The following is a 23,068-nucleotide window of genomic DNA, read 5'->3' on the forward strand; positions in this document are numbered from 1 at the left end:
TGTTCATTTTTCACTATAAAAGGTCTGTGGTATGGATTCTGGAAATGCCTCGTTCGTTTCCAGAACCTGCGGGACTGTTGGGTGCTGCGGAGGAAGAAAACAACCTCTTCAGCGTCGAGAATCAGGAAACGACGCGAAGATTGTCCTTAATACAGACAGGAGGTATTTCCAAGTGAGTAACCCAAATACCAATCCTTGCATATTTGCATTCTCAGCTAAAAATTCTTTCGTATCATTGTTTATATACGAAGTATATTAGTTGTTGCATTTGTGTTATCTTTAGATGTCGGCGTACGAGAACTTTGTCGGGGGAAGACTGAGGCTGAAGGGGAAACCCCTCCACGTTAAAGCAGATGGCATTTCCAAAAACAAGAAGAACAGACACAAACACCGTATTGCCTTCCATTCCCAAAGTTGGTTCCACCTCATGTGTTTTGCTTTATCTCCTCCTTCTGTGTCTGTTTCAGACATTTATCTCTATACTTTCTTGATATAAATCTTAAGAGTTGGATGATTAGTTTTGGGTGTTAAAAATCTATGATTAAGCAGAATAATCTCAGTAAGCTTTAAGCTTTCTAGAGCAAGGTGTGGTTTTCTTACTGTCCAAGCTGATCAAGGTAGAAATCAGGAATAAACCTTTTTAGGACTTATTTCCGTTTTTTATTGAGCCTTCTTCCTGCTTCATGTGCAAATTATGTCCTTCAAAGTCATGACTTTGGAAGATTGGAATCTGCGCTGCTAACTCTTTGCAAACTTGAGCTCTTGGTCTTTTGGTAGAACGGAGATAAATAAGCTTGCAATGGCCTCTAAAGGAAATACTCTTCTTTGATAATGACTTTCTGAAATTCTGATCATGATTTTGCTTCTGGATTTGCTTATGGAGTACATTTCTCCTTCATTTTCGCTTATCTGATGCCTTCACTTACACCTTGTTCATCAAATTTGGAGGTTGACAGGTGAAAAGACAGGGTTGTCAACAGATCAGACTGAGGAGGTTATCCATGAGACTGAACAAGATGGCAGCGAAGCTCATGCTTTTGAGGATCATCTTACGCCAGCTGAAAGAAAATTCCTGGAGCAGACGCACAAACTTGAGCTTCAAAGACTGGCAAAGATGGCGAGCAAATCACACCGTGATCGCATTCAGGAATTTAACCAGTATTTGGCTAATCTAACTGAGCATTATGACATTCCCAAAGTCGGCCCCGGTTAACTTTCATCATCTGTCTTGTTTTCAGTTGATTAATTGAACTGACCTGGATTTCAGAGTTCAAAAGGTGCAGTATTGTTTGTTCTGAAAAATATGCAAGATATATTTGAGTTATTCTGCTCAGTAAATCAACTGTCTGAAAAACTTTGGATTCTAGAACTTTTCCAGTTTGTTGGACTTCCTCTGTGTTTGTGAAATGCTCTCTCCTTTATCACCTAGATTTTGCATGATTTCGTCCATTTAAGGTGTTTGCTAGTGTGATGATTGTATTTGTATCGCCATATGAATCATTTTCCATTAATTAGTAATGGATGGTTCATTATTTATCTACCTCTGCTGTGAAGATCAATTGATCAAGGCTGATGTATGATAAAATCTTGAGCTTTGCCCATTCCATCTTCACTATACACTAGAGATTCAAGCATGATTCAGCATATCATGTGGAGTAAATTAAATTTTGATGTTTGATCCATCAAAATGATGTTCTTAATACTCAAGCATGCCCATACATGCAACTTCGCATTAACCATATAGAACAATGTTGAAACTGTGTGCGTGTATCTGCAAGATCAAATCCTTCATACTCTAGATGCATGGATACACATTGGCACAATCACACACGGATTCCAAATCCACGACCAGGCAAAATAGGGCATTTCGACCCTACAAGTTAGATTGTATGGTTATGTCCATTTAAGGTTTCTCATGCGCCAGTTGCGCCAGTTTCAACAACAACAGCAACTTTCGGCAGCATATAAGGATCTTAAGTATTCTGTTTATGAATCTGCAAGTATCAATCTTGCACACCTATCCACGCCTTTGAAATACAAATAAGGAACCTCTGGAGCCCTTTCCCAGTCTGACCTTCTCATCTATGTATGTGATCTGCAGCTTGACTTCACTCTCACCACCATATCGGAAGTCCAATGCTCCTACCTTCAGTTCAGGTGGCTCAAAAATGACTTGAATCCATTGACCATCCAGTACCTTCAGCTTTCCTGTACATAGCATGAATGAATACTTATCAGTTGACATCCACAATTTCACACCACATAAATTGAGTCCCTAATTCAGTTTGCTCTATTAGTCAGAAAACTATGAGATGGCCGCCATGGCAATGCCAAGTTTTGTCAGTGGGTGTCTCTTTAAAATTAGTTTACCGCATGCTAGTATATAGAAATTCATGCCAATTAAAACACATGAAAGATAATGAGAACTGCCGCATATCTTATTTAGGGGCAAGAAATCAGTGTCCAATGTCTTTGAGTTTGACAGATCGAAGAAAAATGTCCTCAAAATTGCCATACCCTGGCTTGGAAAATGCAAATAGCATCAAGGTTATGTTCATAATTGGACAATGAGCCTACCTTTCAACGAAACCTCTCCATCTAGAAACCCAAAAACCGAAAAGGAGACTTTGTTTCGGACGGTGTCAGGAGCTTCAACAGCCTGAATCATTTCCTTGGTCCTGAAGAAGAGGCGGCCTAATGCACTTCTGTAGCCGCCTCCTGGTGATGTAGGCCTCGAACAGTAAACCACATCCCACTCTGGAAACACAAATCCCCCCGCTACATTTGGTCAGAGCATCCAAAACTTGAAAAAAAAAATGATTTGTGACATAAATTTGGGCTGTTGAACAGCACAATTCTCTTTTGATTTTACCTCCGAAGATTAAAGGGCATTTTACTGGTTCATCTACGCAATATTTCTGCAACTCGTCAGCTACTTCAGCTACCTCTTCGTGCTCTTTTTTGGTCAGTGAAACCCCACCGTTCGTTTGCACCACCTAATTCATAATTCAGTTCTCATCGTCTGATCCCAGACTCAACCGACTAAAAAGTAGAGGAATGACTAAAATACTAAAATATGTAAATAATCCTGGAACTAAAATGTAGAATGAAGAAAATGAAGCAGATACTTTTCAAAACGAGTCAAACCTTGGAGAGAATAGAAGCAACTAGATCATCCGGGCCGGTTCGCAGTCCCGGATTGGAGATTGAAACCGAACTTGAAACAATCCTCAAAGTCTGGTTATGCTGGTACTTGAGCGGAAACGAAGATTGTAACGACAGATTAAAGCGTTTCGATCCATAAATGGAGGGTTTAGGTTGGGTGAAGAAGGATGACAGAGTGAAGGAATAAGCCGCCATGGCGGATATTAGTTATTATTATGGCAGATGAGATGATGTTCACCTTGAAAGAGAGATGTTCCTGCCTGTCCTCTCCCTCGCTTAAGAGAATTGAGATGATGATGATGATGATGGCGATGCCATGTCGCCATGTCGCCATGGAAATCAGACAAGGATAAGGATCCACCACCCCGTTAAGAACTGGATTACGTGCTGCCACCTAAGCAGATTTTTACTTCTGCATTATCCTTTGTGAATGTGGGCTGCGCAACTTGAGGCTGTGGCCATGATGACAAGTAAGTGGCCAAGCGGTAGTTGAGCACCGTATTGGAAGGCCCACCCAATTAAAATTTTTAACTAATAAGTTTTACTTCAATTGTATATAATTGTAATGTTGTGGATTATCTATAAGCAATCCATTAAATCGATAATATCGATTAAAAAATTTTATCAACTGATTTTATTGATTCTTTTATAAAATTAACTGAATTGATTGACTTTAATCCTTAATCGATTTTAACATTTTATTTTTTTATTTATTTAACCAAATATGTAACTTACATAATTTGATCTAACTTTTCTTACTTATAATTAGAAATTTTTTTATTTTATATATATATGAAGAGATTCTAATAGGAATAAAGAAGGAATTTGAACATTAAATCTTGATTTTTTTAATATAATAATCATTAAATCGAACATATATTATTTATTTATGGTTAGACCTTTTATATGAGATTGAGCTCTCCATAATTGTATTTCTTATTTTATTGTTATCAATATTTCTCACTACACCAATCAACAACCATCACAATTTGTACATAAAGGATGCCACCATTGAGTGTAAACATCACATTCTATAATTATAATGAGTGATAAGTGTATTAAATAGAACTCGTAATAATAATAATAATAATAATAATAATAATAATTAATGGAAGATAAATAAACTTATTTATTAGAAATTTGTACACTTCATTTATAGAACATTAATTCTTGGTTAAATGCATCCGTTCTCCATTTAAATAAGAAATTCCCTATTCCTCGAAAATCAAAGAAATCTAAAACTCATAGATTCTAAATAATATTTAAAAGTCATGACTTATTGTAGGAAAAGTCAGACGAATTAAGCAAAGATATCTAAGAATTGAATATATAACTAAATATACTGAAATTATAAAATTGTTTCTACATATAAATGGTGTAATCTAAAAAAACACTTTTTCAATAAATCACAAACACGTGACATTTATTTATTTTTAATATCTATTAATTGAAATTTTACCCAATGATAAAAAGTATATATATTTATTGTAATTGTAGATGCATGAATAGGTATAAAATATTCAATTGTACAAAAAAAAAAAACCATAATAGAGCCATAGTACTTAGGTACGGTCCCAAAATTGAGTTTAAAAGATTACAAAGAACTTGTTAAGACACGACTCATTGTAAGAAAAGTCAAAAGGACATGTAAAGATGTAACTAATATATAAATGTCCAATCTAAAATAATTTTCAATAAATCACAATCACGTGACATTTATGTTATTTTTTAAAATACTAATTGAGTTTTTTCCCAGAATAAATATTCGATCATATAAAATAAAGACTATCGTATTTAGGTATTAATTCCAAAAAAAGTTAGTTTATGAGTTTATTTATGTCTCATTTTTTTTAGGATTATGTAGATAATACGTGGGCGAGAAAGCAAGGAGAAATCATGTGAAGGGTAAAATTGGGAAAAGGGTGATCCAATCCAACTCATCCGAGGGAGATGGGAAATTGAATTCCAAGTTTGAATGATTCTTTAAAGGACAAAAAAATGGAACCTCACTAGAATTTCGGGTAGCGAAGGGCACAAAAGGCATTAAAGGAATACGAAAAAGCATGACAAAAAGAAAAGTCAGGGAAACAAGGAGCATAACAAAATTAAATTAACTGTGTAAACTACAGAGATACCCGTACGGGCCACCATGGTTGGAGCTCGAAAAGATTCCAATGAGATTTAATTACTGCTTAAAGCATAAACTTACAATTACTTTGAAAAATATTTGCTAGTAATAGTAAGATAAATTACTAGGAGCATTCTAAATCGCCGGCTCAACCCCAAGTCAAGATGAGAGAGCCCGAAGGCCGATCTCAATATTAGCACTCCTACTAGATCTCTCCACTTACTTCTGATCTCTTTGCATCTCTGCTCGATCAGCCACATTTCTTTCCAGGTACTTTTACCTTTCGTCGTGATTACGCGCCTTCTTCCTTATCTAGATTGCTGTGGATTACGATTGACAGCAACATGAATCGGTTGCTTCCGCTTTCTTTTCACATTTTTAATCGAGTTTGACTGTTCCCGTAGAAATCACATCGGGGTAATGCTATGTCAATTCTAATGTCATTCAAATCGGAGTTTTATTCGTTTCGACTATGATTTCTCTCTTTCTTTTTTTTTTTTTTTAATTTTTTCTTTTCCATATTTATTCAACTGGTATTTGAATCGGGGGTGGAAGCTGACTTTTCTGTTTGGTCCAGTGGTTTTCATCGGAATTAATATTGGCCTGATAGATAGAGTTGATTTGCTGGAATCTGATAAACACTGTTTGTAGGAGCCAATGCATCAATAATCATAATTGTTACTGCTTAACAATCATGCATACACCTTCACTATCAAGATTTAAAGGCTGAAATCTTCTGTATTTGTCTGTATCTGGCTGTTCAGAGAATCCTTGTTTTCCATAGTATGTGATTATAGATTATAGCTAGATTTCATCACCTCCAATTCGACATAATACTAACACATTTTAGAGTTGGTTTTGGATATTTCTATCACTCAACGGGTTAACATATACCTAAAATAAAGGTTAGGATCACTTGCTTCTTAACTTCAAATTCCTACTTTAGTTTTTTGTCAAACTAGTTTGGTTTCATAGTTAGTGTTGAAGATTTAAAGCTTGTTATCATGAATTCTAAGAATGATTATATGCCTCCTCCTCTCATATTGTGGTTCAATTATATTGGCCATTATGCCTTTGATGACTATATTTTCTACTTTTTTTCCCTTGTTTGTGGCAAAGCTTAAGGAGATCAGATCCCCTTAATCTGCATTTTAAACATGGTGTGTGTGATTGAAAATAGCAATAGTGGCTGTGGTCTTGCTTTACATACTATATTTTTGCTATCCTAAAAAAATGCTTTATGAGGTTTATTAAGCATGCTTGTATCCATCACTTTGATGCTGTATTTGTTTCCCATCTTGCCCATTTCAGATTACGGTCTGATTCCAATAAACTGATCAGCATAGTGTTCTTTGCACTCAACAGTGAAGCAGTAAGATGGTGAGATAAGGAAACTGAGTGATGCTTTGAGATACTGATATGTTGCCTTCAATCTAGATGAAGACAACTCGTGCATGGCAGCTAGGTGTAAAAGATATTCTAGTCATGTCTAGTTCAAGACAGCGCCCGCATCTGAAGAGGCCAGTGTGGATTATTGTATTGGTAACTTTTGTGAGCATATTTTTGATTACTGCCTATGTCTACCCTCCAACAAGTTCGGCAGCCTGCTATATATTTTCTTCAAGGGGTTGTACTTTGTACAACCAGCCACCGACATTTCCTTCTAGGGAATTAAGTGATGATGAGACAATATCTCAGGTTGTAATTAGGGAAATCCTCAAGACACCTCCTATACTATCGAAGAAATCGAAAATTGCTTTCCTGTTTTTGACTCCAGGGACATTACCTTTTGAGGAACTGTGGGATAAGTTCTTTCGTGTAAGGCTTTGTTCCTTGGTCATCAATAATTTTGTCTTGACTTTGCATCATTTATGAATCTTCTCATTTGCAAGTGTTTCCAATCTAAGAATTCTTCTGTTTCTTTCTATGTGGCTGCCTAGGTGGTCAGAAATTGACTTGTATGTTATATGGACTTTGGTGTCAGTGTTCAACTCATTGCATGTTTAACTTTCAGATTAAGTTCCCAAACAGAGGCAAACATTTTAATGTCCTTAGCTATTTAATCAAAAGGAAAAAAAAAGGCTAAAAAACTTACCTTTAATGAGAGATAGGCATAAAATTTGGCATCAGGTCTGACAAGTGCAAAAGAAAGCAATAGATGCTGATGTCTAATGAACAGTGGTTTTCAAGTCTTTGTTTCTAGGCTTTCCCAACTTCTCTAACTGAAAGCTAGCCTGAGATTTCTTACCTTCTTTTTTAAAATTTTCTTGAGGCAAACAAATTACATCAAATGTGAAGATATCAATCACTGCCTTTTCTGGGGGCTGATTCACACTTCACAAGCTTGTTTTAAATTGATTAGTTGAGAAACAGTTGGAAAATACAAATCATTACTTGATGGAAAACTTTGATCTCCTTGGCTTTTTTTTTTTTTTAATGATTTCTGGCTGTGTTATCTAGTGCAACTTCTTATCCTTCTCAAAGTTGGTATGGCTCCTTTCTTCTCTGGCAAGTTTAAATTTTATTCCAAATCACATTATTTAATTTTTTCGTGTAGGGCCATGAGCACAGATTCTCTGTTTTTGTACATGCTTCCAAAGGAAAGCCAGTACACACAAGTCGTTATTTTATTGGTCGAGACATTCACAGTGAAAAGGTAGGTTGAACTAGTCATTTTAAGCATTTTGTTAGGTATAAGATTATAACATCAAGCTACTGGAACTGTTTGCATCAAAAAGGTTGAGAGAATCATGATTGAATTTTACTCTGAGAGGGTGTTATTGGCCTTAATCTGTTGAGAAAGGAAGAGGATTGTTAAATTAGTTTCTCAGTCAAATTTCCATGAATTTTTCTTTTGTGTTCCTACACTTTGGCTGAAATATATATGGGGAACTTGTATATCTTTCTGAATGCTTAAGTTTATCTTCTGCCTACTTAAGGCTTGAAAAGGTTCTCAACCAAAGCAAAGAAGGGAAAAGGAAAAAAGATGGGTGTGCACATGCAATTTTGGTTTTGATGATGACCCCTTCTGTTCCCCAACTTTTGATGAATTCTGTCTTCAGTATTCCTTTTTCCTCCATTGACTTCACATGTCTGCTTGAACGTCATTATATAGTGCCTCCTAAGAAGAAGCTATCTAATGCAGGTGGTTTGGGGAAAAATTTCCATGGTTGATGCTGAGAGGAGACTGTTAGCACATGCACTTTTAGACCCTGATAACCAGCAGTTTGTGTTGCTGTCAGATAGGTAATTGAGGCATCAGATTTCGTGTCTTAATGTTCTTATGATAGGCATTTATCTAAAGTTTCCTCCCCTTTTTTAACCTTGTTCTACAGTTGCATACCGCTACACAACTTTGACTATGTGTACAACTACCTGATGCTAACCAATGTCAGCTTTATTGACAGGTAAGCAACATCGAAACTGTTTTCTTATCCTGTCATGTAACTTAGTATGAAAACCTCGTGAAAGAAAAATGGAAGCCTTTTTCATTTGTTGCTTGAAATATTAAGAGTGTATAAAAATTACTTTCCCCGCAATTCATTTCTCTCTCTCTCTCATCAGTTTTGTGGATCTTGGTCCACATGGAACCGGGAGGTATTCAGAGCATATGATGCCTGAAGTTGAAAAGAGCGCTTTCCGGAAAGGTTCACAGGTAAATCCTTTTACTGTCATAATGTGGCTTTGTGCTTATTAACCAATTCCAGAAAAACGAAATTGATATTTCAAGTGTAAAATGGAATGTGGTTCATATCGGAACTTTTTCAAGAATGTTTTCGAACTCCTAGATGTCTGGCTATTAGCCAAGTCTTTCCAGTTGGCATCTGTTAGAATAGCCCTGTTGATTGATATTGCTATTCCTGCCTTGATCAATAATGTAATTTAGAAATATTTTCTTGTTTAAAGTTGGACCACATCCCTTTCTTTCTCAACTGAGTAAGCTTGAAGACTGTGAATTGATTGAAGTGCACTTGAGCTTGCACCTCTTTTATGTAGTCACTATAGCTTTTATAAGCTATCCTATGGTGGATGGGATGTCGGAAAAAGATTACTATGGTTCTTAGACATTTTTTATAAACTGTGAAAGAAAAAATGCTTTAGCATATTTTAAGTATTATCAGTTTTACTGTTATTCTTGTTTGCCTCTATAATAACTGAAGAGTTTGACAACAGAATATGATATTTCTATTTGGGAATTTAAGCAAGTTTTTTCAGATCTAATTTACAGATCATATTATAGATAAATCTAATCATGAGATTAGTTAGAACAGTGGTTGGAACTAAACTTCACTTTATATTGTGTGCATGATCACTGAAAGCTTAGTTGATTTCAGGGTTGATAGTTGATACTGTTTCAGTATAGAAAACCAAGCAAAAAATCAAGGAATCCTGAATTCCCCATTAGGGCTTCCTTATATATCATATAGGAATACAGTGTAACATATTGTGGATATTGTACTTGTGATTGTTATTTCTTTTTCAGTGAGGATGTCATCCTCTACTCCTCCATTTGTTTCTCAGTGACGTTGGCATTCCAGGTTCATAACAATAGATAATTGTGGACAATTACTTTTTGGGTTTATTTTGCTTTGTGCATAAATGAGCTATCAGGTCATTCTTTGATTATAGATTTTACTGCATGCTGCGTTAATTCAACTTTGAAATCTCTGATTTAAGCCAGCCAAACAGTTTCAGAGATCTGCCAGTAGAATAGGCGTAACCAATTTCCTGAATTAGTGCAGTTCTAATGTCCCACCAACTCCCTGCACCCCCCACCCCCCCCCCCCCCCCCCCCCCCCCCTTTTCCCTTTTCTTTTCTTTTTTTTTTTTAATTTAATAGTGATTTACTGTATTTTTTTGGTTTATTGTGCTGAGCAATTAATGGCTCATAGTGTAAGATTTGTTGAGTTGTTCAGTGTTTTTTACAGTGGATTGGCAGGACACAGTAAGGTTTTTGGTGCTAAATATGGTTCCTCTTTTTATAACAGAGTTTTATCTTTATGGTTCATACATTTAGTTGGTTTTGATTCATATTTTATTTCAGTGGTTTTCCTTGAAGCGACAGCATGCTATAATAATTATGGCAGACAGCCTATATTACACAAAATTTAGGCTTTACTGCAAGGTAATCTGCTCATCACAGTTAGTTTGTTTTTATAACCTGCAGTGTACGTGTACGAATAATTCTTAGAATTTTGCTTTTCTATCAGTTTCTGTTGCAAACTCACCATAATAAGTTCATTTGTCCAAATTTCAATACTAACCACAATTCCATTATATGATGGAGTTTTTGAAAAAAAAAAAATTATGCATGTTGTTTTATTAACATACATCTTATGTTTTTGTGCCAGCCAAATATGGATGGGCGCAATTGCTATGCAGATGAGCATTACTTGCCAACCTTTTTCAATGTTGGTACATCGGACTTGTTTCTTCTGCTTGCATCAAAACTGCCTTTAGTTCATGTTTATTGCATATAACCAACCTCCTTATTGCCCCCCCCTCCTCGACACGAAAATAAAAAATATCAACCTCCTTACCCCAATTAATTTTTGTACTACAGATGATTGATCCTGGCGGAATCGCAAATAGGTCAGTAACATATGTTGATTGGTCTGAAGCAAAGTGGCATCCCAGATCATTTAGGGCTCAAGATATTACATATGAGTTCCTCAGGAACCTTACGGTACATTGTTCAATCCCAAATATCTTTGTTTCGGTGTTGTTTATGAATGTGGCATGGTATAGACTTAGAAACTTGTCTGCCTTTGCAGTCCATTGACAAGAGCGTACATTTCACGAGTGATCCAAAGGTGAAAGGTTCATTTTTTTTCCTTGCATTATGTTTTCTGGAAGAAGTAAACATACTAACAAGCAACAACTATTCCATCTGTTTTTCTTGGTTGTGGGTGCAGAGGAGAGTGATTACGGGGCCTTGCTTGTGGAACACAGTGAAGCGACCGTGTTATTTATTTGCACGAAAGTTTTATCCAGAAACCCTGGACAGATTGATGATCCATTTCTCTAATTACACAACAGTGTAGGGCTTTCCTAATGATAAATGTTATTATTCTTTTGGTGGGATCAATGTCATTTTATCCCCTGCCTCGCTTCCCATTGTTAATTAAACAAAATCTCCGATATTTTTCAATGATAAATTTTGATATTAGTATTATGAAATATTCTTACTGGGATGGAGCCGAACCCAGCCCGCAGCGCAGTGCTTTAAATCAACCATATTGCACGGGGAATGATGCTGGGTTGGCCTTCTTTTTTCTCTGCTCTCATCTATATATTTTTCCTCTTTTGTACTCGTAAAACATAGTTTGTTGTGTTCCCCTTTAACTAAAAGGTAACTAGGTTTTCTTTTTTTATGTAATGATTATTTTTATATATTATTATTATTCAATTGTGATTTTACAGATCATAAAAAAGGGGTGCATCCTTAATTTAAATACGTAATTATTGCTACGTAGTTAAATAGAAGCAGAAATAGTGGTAGTAATACTAAATTAATTGCAAAACCATAAAGACGCAGAGAAGGCTTTTTCGTTTTTTTTATCTGCTGACTGTAATCATGAGAATCCACTGTGTAGCACGTGGCACATTCCCCGTCCTTCATTTACATCCAGACACCTCATCTTCTGTCCGTACATAGTATTAAGCATCAAGGGCCATGAGCATTTAATCAAGAAATGAGTGAGCGGATGCCGTCCGTTTAAATTCCCTACCATATTGGAGCGCGGGAATACCAAAAATATCAGCTGCTGCTTAGGAGACCGTCGCAACGCAACCCAAGCCACAACAAACAAGAGAGAGAAAGGAGGAGAGAAATGGCTCCCAGGAAGCGAAAGGTGACGGACGGCAACGAGGGGGAAGCCAAGCCTCTAGGTCAAGAGACGTTGAAGAGGGTGACCCGGAGCATGACAAAGCAGCCAGGTGCCGAGTCTTCCCAGTTGGCTCAGCCCAACAAGGAGAAACCAAAGGCAAAAGCGAACGCAAGTGCCAAGGAGAAGAAAGTCAAGGTAGCTGTAGCTGTGGAGGAGGCTGCGCCTGAGGACTTGACCGTCTCTGAAGATGGGTCCCACAATAAGACTGTAGTAGTAGAACACTGGTCAGTTTCTTATCGCTTTGCTTTCTAATTATTTCTCCACAAACTTGTATTACTAATTTTGTATTTTATTTTATTTTATTTTTTGTACAAATATGATCTGTAAGGATTCTTTTTCGAAGAAGAGAGAGGACTAAATTTTAAGGGGTTTACAAGAAGAGTTGAATTACTAGTATTGCAAACATTTCTTGTTCCATCGGTCGTCTTGGGTTAATTTAGGGTTTGGCAACGACTATCGAAAGAGGCTAATCTTTAAATCCTTATGTTTTTGTTGTTCATAAATTGGTGCTAACGCAAGCAAACCACAGATTATTGGGTGTAGACCGTAGACTTTCGGGAACAATGAGAATATATGTACAAATAAGAAAAATGACGTTTCTAAATTCTACTTCTAGGGTTATAGTAGTTAGTTTCGGTTCAATTTGTCCCCTGCAACTAATAACTTTGGCCCATTTCACTTGGCTTCGTCCCCTTTGGTTTTTAAAAATCTCTAAATTTTTGCGCAAAAATGGATGTAACAACTAACAAGAAGGAAATAAAATGTACTAGTAAGTGATAGAGTGAACGGAGCAACCTTTCTTCCCGTTTTGTCTCGGCAGGTATTTAGGCTTTGTTGGTCCTCTTTTGATGGATTCGATTGAATGAATTTCGGGTCCTCACAACTTGAAACGCCCTTTTCTTTTTTCTGTTGTATGACATCTTTTGTTTATGATTGTTTTTTTCTCTAGCAAGCAATGCAACTCGTTCAAGACAAGGGCTGTTCAAGTCAAAGATGGTTTGGAGAAAGGTGTCCCTGGCATCAAAGTGTTGCTCAACCCTGAAAAGGTTAACACTAATTTCACATAAAATACTCTCTCCAGTTTACTTGCGCTTCAAATCTTTGTTAAACTAACACCTCAGGCATCTTGTTTGCAGTGGACACCGATAAAGGGATAAACTCCTTTCTTTCTCTTCTTTTAGCGGAGATGCCTTGTCCTTTTTCAACAAAAAATGGATGGTTTTTTATTTCTTTGTCATATTGTAATTATCTATTGTTTAATGACATTCATATTGTACCATGTCAACTCTCTTTAAGCATACAGTAGAGGGTTCTGTTATCATTCTCCGAAAGTGCAGTTCATTATTAGCTCTGTTCTTAATTTTTATACGACCTGTCAAAGAAACCTGCTGTCGATGTTGAATTTATAGATGCTTTGACTATCTGACAATGGTTTTCATAAAGTAAGATGTACTAAGTTTCTAATTACTCCATCAAATTTAAAGATCTATTTTATTTTCTCAAGATAAAGATCCTTGTGTTATAATTGTGTGATGAAAACTGAAATTGTATTTATACACAATGCACGAAGTTGGACTGGAGCATTTATGGCTTAAATAACCATATCTTGAGGTCTTATTTTTAATGCCTAATTGAATTTAACTCCAAACATTTCAATGTTAATACATGCAATATTGCCTTCAATACTCAATTGATTTTACCAGGGCCAAGCATCTATGATGGGTCAATTTGTTAATCAAAGAGGTACTTCTAGTTAGAAAGAGGTGTCTTGATTGTGATGTTCATATAGTTTCATGATTGTTTACACTTTAGGTTATCTTTGCTTTCAATGTTCCTGTGTTTTCTGTTCTGGCTATAAAGATCTTTCTGAAATCTGTTTTTTTTTTTTTTCCTTTGTTATTGACTTTTCTGTTGAAATGTCAATTTTGTAGTTGATCTATCCTTGCATTTTTCTTTTTTAATTTTCAACAGCCAAGAAGAGGTTGCTTTGAAATACGAGAGGAAGGTGGCGAGAAGTTCATAAGTCTGCTGGTAAAGCTTATTCTTGAAGTATTTACAAACAGCTAATTTGTTTTATGTAATTTCATGGTTGTAAATTACCCTTCAATACTCAATTTTTGGGTTAGCCTTCTAGACTTATTCCCTATTTTCCATTTAATATATATGCATAGTCATGAGAGTGATTTAGTAATTACAGAAATCTTATTTATGAAAAAAAGGAAATTGTCGTAAAAAGTTGATGATAGGATGATAAATCAACCGTTATGTCATGGTTCTTGATACAGAACAGATGCAATAGACTAGTTCATTTTTGGGTAATAAACCAACTTTTACGGTTTTAGAACACTGCATGATACAAATTAGCTTGTGATATAAATAAATTTACTGCGATAGTTAGGTTAGTGAATGCAGACCATGTCTAAGTCTAGTAATTAATATGTACATATCGATGATTTCTATCTTGAGGGCAATAAATAATCTAGCATTCTGGATCACTGCATGGCTGTACTGAAAACCCCTTTACTAAAATTTAGTAGAAGTAATTTTTATGATGATGAGTGGGATCATTTTCTTTTTGACAAGAATAAATTTGGTTTTTATGTTCTGCTTGTAAAGAAAGGTTTAATATGTTGCAGAGGAATTTGATTTATATGTCAGATATTTCCAGCAAATTATTGCAAGAACCTCTACTTAAGTTAACTGTGATTCTGCAAAATTGTTTTGCAGGATATGAAGCGACCATTTAAACCAATGAAGGACCTCGACATGGAGAAGGTGATCTCGGATATCATTGACAAGATTAAGTGATGAGGACCATGTGTGCATAGAACTGGAAGTATGTCCTGATAGTTACAGTGACAGCATTTTGTGGTTTTACCAGATTAACTTGCCTTGTAGAAAGGAGGGCTCGGTAAAAAAAAAAAAAGAAAAAAGGGAAGAAAAACTTCATTTTGTGTATTATCTTCAGTTCTTGATCATTCAATGTGTCAGCAGATGATTTTAGATTCGTAGGTATTGTGGATATTGTTGGCTGGTCGGCTTGTAGAAGATTCCAAGTGATACTGCTTCCGAAGCAACCTTGATCTGTATTCTTGTTTATCTTTCTGTAACCGCATTAACCTTTTAATTTTTTCCACCTCTAAGCTGCTTTTACCTTTTTAATTCTTGTTTACCTTTTATGCTTGTTTGGGACATAAGAATTAACAATAATGTTATAACAAATAACTGGATTGTCGGGATTTCTTAATTAAAATTCATAATAGAAAAAAAAAATTATCCGAACTGCCAATTTTACCTTTCTTTTCAATAATTCTCATCATGAGATTACCCATTGCCGTCTCTCCCAATACTCACGTTCACCCCTCGCTTTTCGTCTTGAATTTCAATTTTAGAAAAAAAGAACTAAAAAATTTTCCATCTTTCTTTACGTTATATAGCAATATCTTAGAAGGCTACTAAGTTCGCGACCAAGCCCATCACCGCTGCAACAGCCATGCTTGAAGCCACTCTAGAGGAAGCGGAAGGAGCGGCTGCTTCTTCATCAGCATCTTTGGGTGCCGGGGGCGTCTTCCCCTTCGTTGGAGCATCGGCCGCTGGAGCGTCAGCTGGAGCAGGGGAGGGTGCACCATCTGAGGCTTCCGATTCTTCATCATCAGCTTCCTCCTCCTCCGAGGGAGCAGGTGCCGCAGCCTTCTTGGGAGCAGGGGATGGAGGAGGGGATCCCGGTGGTGGTGGAGGAGCAAGGACCGCCTCACCGAAGCCAGGGGCCACAATAGGTGTGCTAACGTGAAGCACTGATAAGTTGAAAGGCTGGGAAACTACAGACCCCAAAAGCTTAGAAACCAGCGGTGCACCCTTCACGGCCGAACCGAACACAACTTCACCTGGACCTAGCTTGGTAATGTTCAAGAAGCCTTGTTGACCCTGAGCCAGGCCTGTGGTTTGGTATAATGTGGTGAGAATGACGCTCTTCTTTCCCAGCTTTTGGATCTTGAAAGTATCGAAGTAGTCAAGGACAACGTGATTCATGAGGATCTTCTTGACTTCATCACTAGGCCTGCTTGCGATGGAGGAGATGGAAGCGTTATCCAGGGCCAGTATGGTAATGGTTTGGCGATGGCTGATTTCTTCAGCGAGCTTGGTCTGGCTCAGAAGGTCGTTGAAACTGCCATAATCCGGGTATTGTCCTAGGACCTTGGTGACGTTGAAAGCTGTAGAAGTGGTGGACAAAGCTAGCAAGAACGCAAAAACGAAGAGGAGGGAGGCTTTGGCAGCCATATCCTTATCTATTTCTATTCGGAAAAGCTGACCAATACAAAGCCTGGATTCCTGCTAGCTCAACGAGTTTATGCCTTCTCATATATAGAGGTGGGGGAAGTGCCTATATTTGATGGCTGGGAGCGAATTCCTCTCTTGAATGGTCACAGGTCAATGAGGTTTCCACTCTACATGTAAATCTTTGGAGTTTGTTTTGATAGAGAGAAGGATGCCGAGCTGGACGATACAACAGGGAATTGGTCAATGCATGCCAAGAGTCACAGGAGGTGGATTTTCCTGTGAGTTAACCCACGCCCCTTACATTTGCAGCAATGCAATCGAAGTGGAAAATGGCCAGACGGCCCAAACCTAAAGGTTTCAGTGAGTCAGGCCGAGGACAACAGAAGTTGGGGCCTGAAGAGATTGGAATTCGGCCTATCCTAGCAGGCTTAGCTACAAGAAATATGAGGAGGCTTGGAAAAAGGGAAAGGAAAATAAAGAAAAGAAGAGAGAGGAAGGAACACTGAAACAGTCTGATGGAACTAGAAGCCAATGAAGCTGATGGTATTTTTGCTTTATTCCGAAAGCAGAAGAGGGTTTCTTGGAATTAATGTTGTCATTTCCGAAGGAGAATAAACATTTGTCAACTATGGTGGTGCAGAATACATGTAAACCTAGGCTTTTTGGCCAAGCCGAAGCCTACCAATATAGCCTTTAGCCAAGTTCATGGAATGAAAATGCTTAATAAACAAACCTGATTGTCCCTCCCTCCGGGGACATCCACACATATATTTTATGTATATTAAGTGGTATATATGTAGCAACATTGCTATGGGGCAATGGCTTTAATTTCTTAAATTGTACAAAAGGAATTTCAAAAGAATCAAATATAACAAAAACCCAAAAAAGATAAAACATTACATAATCACTTGAAACGATAAATTTCTACTTTTCCTTAATTATAACCCATCTACCATAAAGTTCGACTCTAGAAAATATGCATTAGTTTATTAATTCCCTAGCTAGCTTTCATTGATGCGTGTGGGAAACAATGGCCTTCTTTCGGAGCATAATTTTGTCAGGGAATGTGTTTCAAGCTTAGTCGAAAGGGATGTTTAGGTTATTTTAAATGAAGTTAGTTATAAAGGAAAAGATCCCAATATTCCTCTTGGGAGGGAATATGGAATCTCCAAATAAATTTTACTTATCAAAACCTAAAGTACCACTAGTAGTTTAATACAAACCTTTCATTAATTAGTCTCTTGTCTTCTCTCTTTCCCTTTAACTTTTGCAATATTCCTTTATAATAAGCTAGATTTTCCTCTGGGGGGGGGGGTTCTGGTTACTAATACAGGTTATACCCGATCTGGTACCCTTTACCTACTTTTGGATTATGCACCTTATCTTGCTTTTTGTCATTAATATATTTCTGAGTACATATGCCCTCACCCTCTAAACTAATGCACTTTCAATTAGTATATGTTGTTTTTAAAGCTTAACTGCATTAATTAGAAAGACAGTAATACGATTCTGAACGTCAGCAATCATTTTAGAGCCTCCGGACGAATGAAAGATATCTCAATTTTGTATTGGAAAAGTGATGGATTAACTAAAATAGGGATCCAAGAAAGGCCGAGTGGGAAAGGATTAATGTGAGTTTCGCATCCCTATCTTCTTTCCAACTTTCTAAGGCTTTGAGTGCTGGGAGAGTATGGATTTGATGAGATGATGGAGTGTAGTGGAGGGCTGCCTTTTGCTTGATTCTCATTTCACAGAGATAAAAGCTAATCGTATTGATAAAGTTTGTGGTGCAGGGTGAAACTGGGTATATATATATGTCCCCACCAAACCTGAAAAACGATCTAGTTGGACAAAGGAAAACCATAAGTCTCTGGCCTTAAAAAAAAAAAACAGTCAAAAACCCTTTGAAAATTCAGTAACAAGGAAGAAGTAAAAAAGATGTATTTACCGACACAAACAGGAATTGTTGCTGAGCTGGTTTTGTCCTCCAAAATCCCTTGGAATCCTAGTTGGATATGAGAAAATGACATGGGGGGGAGTATTTGAATCTAGGCATGGCTGCCAACTAAGCACCTTCACCCCAAATTCCTTCCCAACCTCATCAAACTCCAGCTGTTTAGCTGTACAAATGCCCTGGAGATTGACTCAGACTGACTTCTAGAACCATCACAAGCTCTCACGTCGGCCAGGCTTTTTCTGTTTTCCATACGTACAGTATATGGAAGCCTGCGCTCTCTTTTATAGAAATAGATATATAGATAGATAGATAGATACGTATCCCTGTAGATATTTTTCGTTGGTGATCTCTTCCAGGATCAAAAGGCAAAGACTTATACTAGTCTATAGGAATATTATCTACTCCTAGATTTTCTGAATTGATATCAATCGTGTCAGATCCCCATGCACAGAAACAAGGGGTTGGCTGGTTTTAGTCATTTACATAAGTAAACATATGCATGGATCAGTATACTTTCAAGCTAGCTAGGTCTCCCGCAAGCCTAACTCAATGATAGGTTGGGCCAATATTGAAAGTTGAAACACTTGCGGACGTCTTCTCCCTCAGCAGGAAAACATATTACTTACGAAAGAAGGAAGCGGGAATAATTTCTTATTTGAGGGAGGAAGTGTCAAGAAATTATTTGTGAGCTGGAAGGTAGGCTTGTGGGATAGAAGTTAGCTAAAAGTTGAAATCTTTATCTAAAACGGGAACAAAGACAAGTGGCAGTTCGTGAGTGGATGGAAAGAGAAATAATAGTGCAGTTTGGCATCACTTAGGATTCACCAAATCATGGGGCTATGAAGGGTCTGTATCGTTTAGGACATGGTGGCATGCTTAAAGAGGAACAGCGGAAACACAAAGAAAGAAAAAGGAAGGAAACCCCTTGTGCTAGAGCCTTCGGATGTCTAAAGGCATGCACAATCCTTCGCATTCCCCGCACGAGGGCACCATCCATTCACTCATCGTTGGGGAGGACCACTGCTGACTCCAATCAAAGATTAAAACGAAACCAAGGGAAGACGGAAACAAAAACACTCAAATCCATCAACTAATTTCCTACTCCAATAGGTAAAGAGTCTTGAACTTATAAATACGAGCATTGACTCTAACCTAATTCGTTTAGAAAGAAAATAATGACTCCATGATAAAGTGAAATTTAAACTAATTAATCTAGACGCAACAACAATATAACGTCGACAAGCGTTCCAATGAATGAAGTAAGCAGGATGACTCAAATTGCAATATGGATGTAACGAATTCGAATGGTAAAGAATGTTACGGAATCTAACATTTGATAAGTTACAAGTCTTGAACTTATATGTATGGACATTGTAGACTCTACTAAACTAACTTTTTAGAGAAAAGATAATTGTCTGGTGACAAGAGCAACTTGTGTCACGGCAGTATTAATTTTCCTGTCATTCCAGATTAAATACAAGGAGGGGGAGGGGCGGGGGGGGAAGATGATGGGAAGTTTAGCTCAAATTGTAGCGAAGGCATGACAGGATGTGTATTAATTGGATTGCTGCAATGTTTGAGAAACATCCAGTGACAAAGTTCATGGTAATGATAGATTTGACAAGACGGGGTAAGGGAGGACCATCTAGCCCATGTGATGCCATGTGGGTAATGTTGCATTTTGATTTTTTGCAAACTGAAAATATATACAGAGAGATATGTATGGGATAAAATTTTGTAATGTGATAAAGATGACTGAAATCTAACTCTTGCATGTGGTCCATTCTCTCTTTCAGTTTGGAACTTAAAAGGCTTCAATGATTTCCGAATTGACTTTGAAATATTAAGATTCTTTATTAGGTTCTAGTGGTGTTTTAACAAGATCCTAATCCAAATCATCAAAGTCTAATCTTCCAATAATTCACAGTCAAATCAAAGTACATACAAAACCATGAACAGTTTGGTACTCAAAATGTGATGATTAGTTGATTAAAACATCAGCCAAGTGTTTTTTTTTTTTTTTAAAGCTAACAATGTACAATTTCGTAAACTTCACTGTTCTTTCTTTAGAATTAATTAATTTTTATAACCGAGAGCCCTTTTTAATTAAAATCTCAAATTTTAACTATATATTAGATTATCTTTCAGGAACCACCCTTAATTATATTTGGTTTCTTCATTGAGAAAAGGTTTTCCTCTTAGAGATGTAAATCATTTTTGATTTGATAGCTTTAATTAGTCTCCACCTATCCAAGCAAGAAAGAAAAGACACCTAAATTATTAGGGTTTGGTACTTTTGGTAGCTAGGAAGGCACTAGCAAGGGCTGGTGTGTATATAGAAATAGGGAAGAAAGAGAGGAAAAAAGGGCAGCCAAGAAAATGACTAGAACTGACTTTAAGGTTTCAATTGATTGGCCAATGATGAGTAAGCAACAAAGGAAACGCCCAGAGGCAGAGAGAGCAGATGCCTTTCTTAGTCCTTTCAGTCACCAAACCCACTACCAATTTTACTAGTTGCGAGACAAGAAAGGGGGAAGTACCATCCCCTTTCCCCCCCCAGTGACAACTGTGCTGCGCTCTCTTCACGTGGACATCTCGTGCTTGGAGTGGGGCTACATTTGCAACACAACCCCGACCCCCTTTCGATCGATTGACTTTTGAAAATTATATCTTGTGAGTCACTTAATAGAACAGCGTCACAGCAGGATTCCCAATTCTGAAAAGCAAAGGGAAAAACCCTTGCACAACTAAAAAGAAGATTCTTTGTAAAACCCACACCCCCACGGATGGTGCGTGTGCCCTAAATTTCATCCTAAAGGCATCCATGTACCCTCTTATTTAAACCCATTGGGTCCCACAATATCCAGATTCTCTACACAAAGCCAAACATGCCTATCATCAACCCTTGTGTATGCCCCACTCCCTTCTTTCCTGTTCCTATGAAGAGTATTTTCCTCTTGTTTTTATGTGTCCCCCTCGTCACTCGTATATATACCCCCTCCCCCTCATTCTCCTTGCATCACCAACACACACCCTCAACACTTTTTTTCCTTCCCTTAAACACGCAAAACGAGCTCCTCGACCTAGCTATCTGCCCACAAACCATAAATAGAAAGCAAAGCAAAAAATGGCTGGAGTTTGGGTGTTTAACAATGGTGTATATCGCCTTGAAAGTAGTCCCCGGAGAAAGGTTTTGGTACACTTGCCATCTGGTGAGGTTATATCATCCTACTCTTCTCTGGAGAACATTTTGAGGGGTTTAGGGTGGGAGAGGTACTACGGGGGTGACCCTGACCTCTACCAGTTCGACAAGCACTCCTCCATTGACCTGATTTCACTTCCTAGGGACTTCTCCAAGTTCTGCTCCGTTCACATGTATGATATAGTCGTTAAGAATCCCAATGTCTTCCATGTGAGGGATATGTGAGCTCAGCTCTATCTACAGGCTTGGGCCAAATTAGCTCTGATCTCTTTCCTATATATATATATATATATTCCATGCTACCTGTATCATCATAACCAGTCTCTAGTCTAGTTCTTGTGTGATCCCTTGTCTTTGATTTCTAATTTCTGAGGTGACTTCAAGCTCATCTGTAGGGCATTGTTATCTGGTGTAGCATATGTTTTAGGAATGGTTCCACTAGTGTTTTAGGTCTCTCAGACGACCTATTTCATGTGCTTGCTTCAAATAAAGTGGACTAGTGTTTGTAATAGGTTTGTAATAAAGATATGGATTGCTTTTGTTTCCATGTCTGTATGTATATTTATTTTATGATAATAAAGTCATGGACCTTGACAGCAGTTTGAGATTTTACCATCAATCAACCCCCTTCTCCCCCCCCCCCCCCCCCCCCTCCCCATCCTTGCTTTCCCCATCACTTTCTGCCATGTCAGCCCTGGATTTGTTTCAATTGTTGTTTTGTCGAGAGACAAGACAACCAAAAAGTCAGCCCCTAATGATTCTGAGAATGATGGATTTGTTACAATTTCGATGGTTATCAAATCCCATCAAATGGCAATGATCATCAGCACTCTATATAGCAGACCATATCTAGCTAAACCTCGTAACAGTTACTACTTTCACTCCACAAATTGATCACCAAAGATCATAATTAATGCCACAAGGAAGGAGAAAATGCCTGTAAGTTTAGAATCAATCCCGAAGTCCTTTGTTTAAATTAGGGGAACAATCAGACAAAAAGACATTATGGGATTTGAGGTATTTGGAGAGTAATGTCCTGTGTATGGATGATCCAGCTCTGAGACGTTGTTCTTGGAATGGAAAATGAGGATAAATATTTGAAGATGTTGTTATATATATATATATGTGTGTGTGTGTGTGTGTGTGAGTGTGTGATACGAAAGACAGAGAAGCATGGAGACAAAAAGTCTAACTGTAGGATTTGAGAGAGAGAGAGAGACAGAAAGGGAGAGTAATCCAATCATAGAATCTTCAAACAAGTATTACCTTGCTTAGGTTTGATCGGATCCGAGGGGAGGAAACGGTCCCAAGCGAGAGGGAGGAGCAGATGGGGCATCACGTGAAGCAGATAGCGACACTTCATCCAAAGCCACGAATTGGTGCCACGTGTTCCAATAAGACGTGTCACTTCACCAAGATCTTTGCACTGCACGTGGGACTTCTCTCTC

The 23,068-nt window shown here is 37.5% G+C and overlaps 6 protein-coding genes across 9 annotated transcripts; 4 read left to right on the forward strand and 2 right to left on the reverse strand.

Moving 5' to 3' along the window:
- The first annotated feature begins 41 nt into the window (after positions 1-41).
- LOC18587605 (uncharacterized) lies at positions 42-1,369 on the forward strand. 2 transcript variants are annotated; one of them, XM_007011496.3, is made up of 3 exons: positions 42-172; positions 284-413; positions 957-1,369. In XM_007011496.3, the coding sequence occupies exons 2-3, from the start codon at positions 284-286 to the stop codon at positions 1,211-1,213; spliced, it is 387 nt and encodes a 128-aa protein (XP_007011558.3). In that variant the 5' UTR covers positions 42-172; the 3' UTR covers positions 1,214-1,369. The 2 variants fall into 2 exon arrangements, with proteins under 2 accessions (XP_007011558.3, XP_088666307.1); XM_088810181.1 differs by having other exon boundaries at positions 284-392.
- Positions 1,370-1,768: 399 nt separating this feature from the next.
- On the reverse strand, positions 1,769-3,510 carry LOC18587606 (Plastid-lipid associated protein PAP / fibrillin family protein). The gene is made up of 4 exons (XM_007011499.3): positions 3,148-3,510; positions 2,873-2,996; positions 2,578-2,757; positions 1,769-2,208 (listed from the first exon to the last, which is right to left on the reverse strand). Exons 1-4 carry the CDS (start codon positions 3,358-3,360, stop codon positions 2,018-2,020), a joined length of 708 nt encoding a protein of 235 aa, XP_007011561.3. The 5' UTR covers positions 3,361-3,510; the 3' UTR covers positions 1,769-2,017.
- Positions 3,511-5,277: 1,767 nt separating this feature from the next.
- Positions 5,278-11,473, forward strand: LOC18587607 (Core-2/I-branching beta-1,6-N-acetylglucosaminyltransferase family protein). 3 transcript variants are annotated; one of them, XM_007011501.3, is made up of 11 exons: positions 5,278-5,563; positions 6,605-7,111; positions 7,851-7,949; positions 8,439-8,539; positions 8,629-8,700; positions 8,858-8,948; positions 10,338-10,418; positions 10,645-10,704; positions 10,857-10,979; positions 11,068-11,106; positions 11,209-11,473. In XM_007011501.3, the coding sequence occupies exons 2-11, from the start codon at positions 6,731-6,733 to the stop codon at positions 11,335-11,337; spliced, it is 1,176 nt and encodes a 391-aa protein (XP_007011563.3). In that variant the 5' UTR covers positions 5,278-5,563; positions 6,605-6,730; the 3' UTR covers positions 11,338-11,473. The 3 variants fall into 3 exon arrangements, with proteins under 3 accessions (XP_007011563.3, XP_007011562.3, XP_088665891.1); XM_007011500.3 differs by having other exon boundaries at positions 6,659-7,111; XM_088809765.1 differs by lacking the exon at positions 5,278-5,563 and adding an exon at positions 5,784-6,198 and having other exon boundaries at positions 6,659-7,111.
- Positions 11,474-12,027: 554 nt separating this feature from the next.
- Positions 12,028-15,282, forward strand: LOC18587608 (uncharacterized). The gene is made up of 4 exons (XM_018128130.2): positions 12,028-12,407; positions 13,133-13,229; positions 14,155-14,214; positions 14,911-15,282. The coding sequence occupies exons 1-4, from the start codon at positions 12,127-12,129 to the stop codon at positions 14,989-14,991; spliced, it is 519 nt and encodes a 172-aa protein (XP_017983619.2). The 5' UTR covers positions 12,028-12,126; the 3' UTR covers positions 14,992-15,282.
- Positions 15,283-15,395: 113 nt separating this feature from the next.
- Positions 15,396-16,528, reverse strand: LOC18587610 (fasciclin-like arabinogalactan protein 3). Its single transcript, XM_018128129.2, has one exon. The coding sequence runs from the start codon at positions 16,459-16,461 to the stop codon at positions 15,628-15,630; it is 834 nt and encodes a 277-aa protein (XP_017983618.2). The 5' UTR covers positions 16,462-16,528; the 3' UTR covers positions 15,396-15,627.
- Positions 16,529-21,452: 4,924 nt separating this feature from the next.
- On the forward strand, positions 21,453-22,167 carry LOC18587611 (flowering-promoting factor 1-like protein 2). The gene has a single exon (XM_007011508.3). The coding sequence runs from the start codon at positions 21,546-21,548 to the stop codon at positions 21,843-21,845; it is 300 nt and encodes a 99-aa protein (XP_007011570.1). The 5' UTR covers positions 21,453-21,545; the 3' UTR covers positions 21,846-22,167.
- Positions 22,168-23,068: the final 901 nt, after the last annotated feature.

This window comes from Theobroma cacao, chromosome 9 (assembly GCF_053813885.1).
Source record: "Theobroma cacao isolate CCN51 chromosome 9, ASM5381388v1, whole genome shotgun sequence".
Classification (NCBI taxonomy): Eukaryota; Viridiplantae; Streptophyta; class Magnoliopsida; order Malvales; family Malvaceae; genus Theobroma; species Theobroma cacao.